This window comes from Streptopelia decaocto (genome assembly GCF_964273445.1).
Source record: "Streptopelia decaocto genome assembly, chromosome: 9".
In the NCBI taxonomy this organism is placed as follows: Eukaryota; Metazoa; Chordata; class Aves; order Columbiformes; family Columbidae; genus Streptopelia; species Streptopelia decaocto.
This window is the reverse complement of record NC_138664.1, coordinates 13,184,302-13,186,753: the sequence shown is the minus strand read 5'-3', so window position 1 is coordinate 13,186,753 and position 2,452 is coordinate 13,184,302. Positions and strand designations below refer to the sequence as shown.

At 62.6% G+C, this 2,452-nt stretch overlaps 1 protein-coding gene across 1 annotated transcript; it reads right to left on the bottom strand.

The window, feature by feature from the left end:
- Positions 1 to 230: 230 nt before the first annotated feature.
- Positions 231 to 1,790, bottom strand: ANKRD34C (ankyrin repeat domain 34C; the record flags this gene model as incomplete). Its single annotated transcript, XM_082061141.1, has 1 exon — positions 231 to 1,790. The coding sequence occupies one exon, from the start codon at positions 1,788 to 1,790 to the stop codon at positions 231 to 233; it is 1,560 nt and encodes a 519-aa protein (XP_081917267.1).
- Positions 1,791 to 2,452: the final 662 nt, after the last annotated feature.

The following is a 2,452-nucleotide window of genomic DNA, read 5'->3' as shown; positions in this document are numbered from 1 at the left end:
AAGAGTGGGAGAGAGAGAGACACATCAGCTGTTTGGGCTGGGGGGCTGGGCTCTCCCTGCAGCTCTGGCAGGTGGGAGCAGGAACCTCCAACTCCCCCCAGGCACAGCTCTGACCGCCATGGCCACCAGCACTTCCCTGGAGCTGGGCAACCACTCGTGCAGGAACCATCACATTTCTGCAGGGAGGGCACTGGTTTGGTAAACTTCCTGGGAAAGAAACACTGACGTGGTTACTGGGCCACTATTTCCTCGAAATCGGAGAGCTGCCGCATCTGCTCTGCTTGCATGGAGTGTCTCCGGAGGAGCTTCCTTTTGGCTCTCAAGTCGCCCCATCGGGGTGAGCTGGGAGCAACAGGTACCAGGGACTTGAAGCCAGCAGCAAGCGGAGAGGGGGTTTTGCTGTTGGAGCCAATGTCGGGGATTGGGGGGTTGGGGTTCACATTTAGCGGGGGCAGATATCCTGGCCGTGTGTGGGAGATGTGGTCCAGCAGCAGGGTCCCGGACCCTCGCCTCTCCAGCAAGCCGGGGGGCCGGCGTCGGGTGGTGCCGGGTGATGTGCCGGTGCTGCCGTCCAGGGCCTCCCGCGAGCTGCCCAGCAAGGCCAAGTGGGACCCGCTGAGCTTCCTCCTCTCTGACGGCACCTTCCCTGCCTCGGCTGGGCCGGGGACGCTGCAGAGCTGGGTGTCGCAGTCGTGGTGCTCGGCACTCAGCCTCCGCCAGTGCAGCGTGTCTGCTGCTGCGGCCGAGGAGCTGACGCTCTCTGGCTCTTCAGGGACCGTGCTCCTGCGGGGCAGGCGCTGGTGGGTGGCCTGGCTCTTCTCGTAGGCGGCTTTCCTTGCCAGGGCTGGCCACAGAGCCTGCTCATCTACCGGAGGGAAGACAGAGGGGTCTTTACTCTTGCTGCTGCCACTGTGGGCCAGTGGAGCCTTTTTGGAGAGCGAGAGGTCACTGATGCCCATGGTCACCTCATCGTCAGCACAGACCTGTGTGTCGTCGTGGTACGAGGGGGCTGCCAGCACCGAGGGTGCCACCAGCCCCCAGGGCTCTGAGCGCAGCCGCTTCAGCTGGGGCAGGCGGGCTCTCCTGGCCGCGCTGGCTCTCCGGCCCGGGGAGGGCAACTCGTCAGCAGCCCTGGCAGAGGGGGGGTCCCCGGTATGTGGGCTGAAGATGCCATTCTCCTTCTCAGCAGGGGAAGGTGCTGAGACGGTGGTTTTCGGGTGGGCGCTGGAGGGTGCTGTGCACGCCTCGGGGGGGCTCCTCTCCTTGAACTCCAGCAAGGGGGGGACATTCAGGTACTGCTTGGTGGTCTTGGTGCCAGAGGCTGATTTGTCCATGGTGATAATGATCACCTCCTTCCCTTTGGCCTTGCAGGCATTCAGGAGATGCTGCAGCACATCCTTGTCATCGGCATTGATGGCATGGACTAGGGCTGATGCTCCCGAGTGGTCCTCCAGGCTGGGGTCTGCCCCGTTCTCCAGGAGCAGCGACACCACATCCGCCCCGGCCCCACGGATGCAGGCGTGCATGAGGGCTGTTTTCCCGGACTTGTCCTGGATGTTGGGGTCAGCTCTGTTGTCCAGCAGGTACTTCACCATCTTGGCCTTGTTAATGCTCTGCTGGTCAACGTGCTTAGTGATGCAGGCCACCATCAGGGCAGTCTCCCCTTTCTCGTTGCTCTCGTTGATGTAAGCCCCCCCTTCCAGCAGCAGTCGGGTCAGCCGGAGCCGGCCGAGCCACACAGCCTTCAGGAGGGAGTTGCCCCCCATCTCCAGCTCTGTCACCTCATCCATGGCACTGGCTGGTCCTCACTGGTAGGCAAAGGCAGCATCGGCCAGCAGCTGTGGAGGGAACCGGGAGGAGGTGAGGCTGGTTCCTCAGCCCTGGTACTCCCCTGCCTTCCTGGGGGTGTCACACTCTGGGCACTGCTCCACACCCCACCCTGTGGTACTGGGAGCCCCTAAAGCCACCCTCCTACCCGTGTGCAGCACCACAGCCCCCCTCACACACAGGGGCTCCTGCTGCCTGCGCACTACCTGGGAGGTGCCCGGGACAAGGCAGGCGGGTGCAGCAGGAGGAGGGGCTGCTCTCCTTGGAGTCTCCTGAGGAACAAGTGCTGATTGTTTCCAGCCGGGAGATGCCCCAGCCCTGCCTTCCCACAGCCATACCATGCCCTGACTTCATGGTGTGGGCCCCCTCCCAACACCCTCATCTTTAGGATGTACTGTGTTTTTCTGTATTGGCCATGGAGCTGCTGGCCTTCCTCTGTTCTAGACATGCCGGAGGACCTGGTCTACAGAGCTCGAGTGGACTAATTACCCCTAATTGCCCTGAGCAGCCTCACCTGAGATCCACACCCACCCTCACCCTGTCCCTGGGCTGTGGGCTCTCTTTAAATGCTGACCCAGACCTGGTTTGAGTTCTGAAGGTGCCTGAGGCTCCATCTACCCCCTCA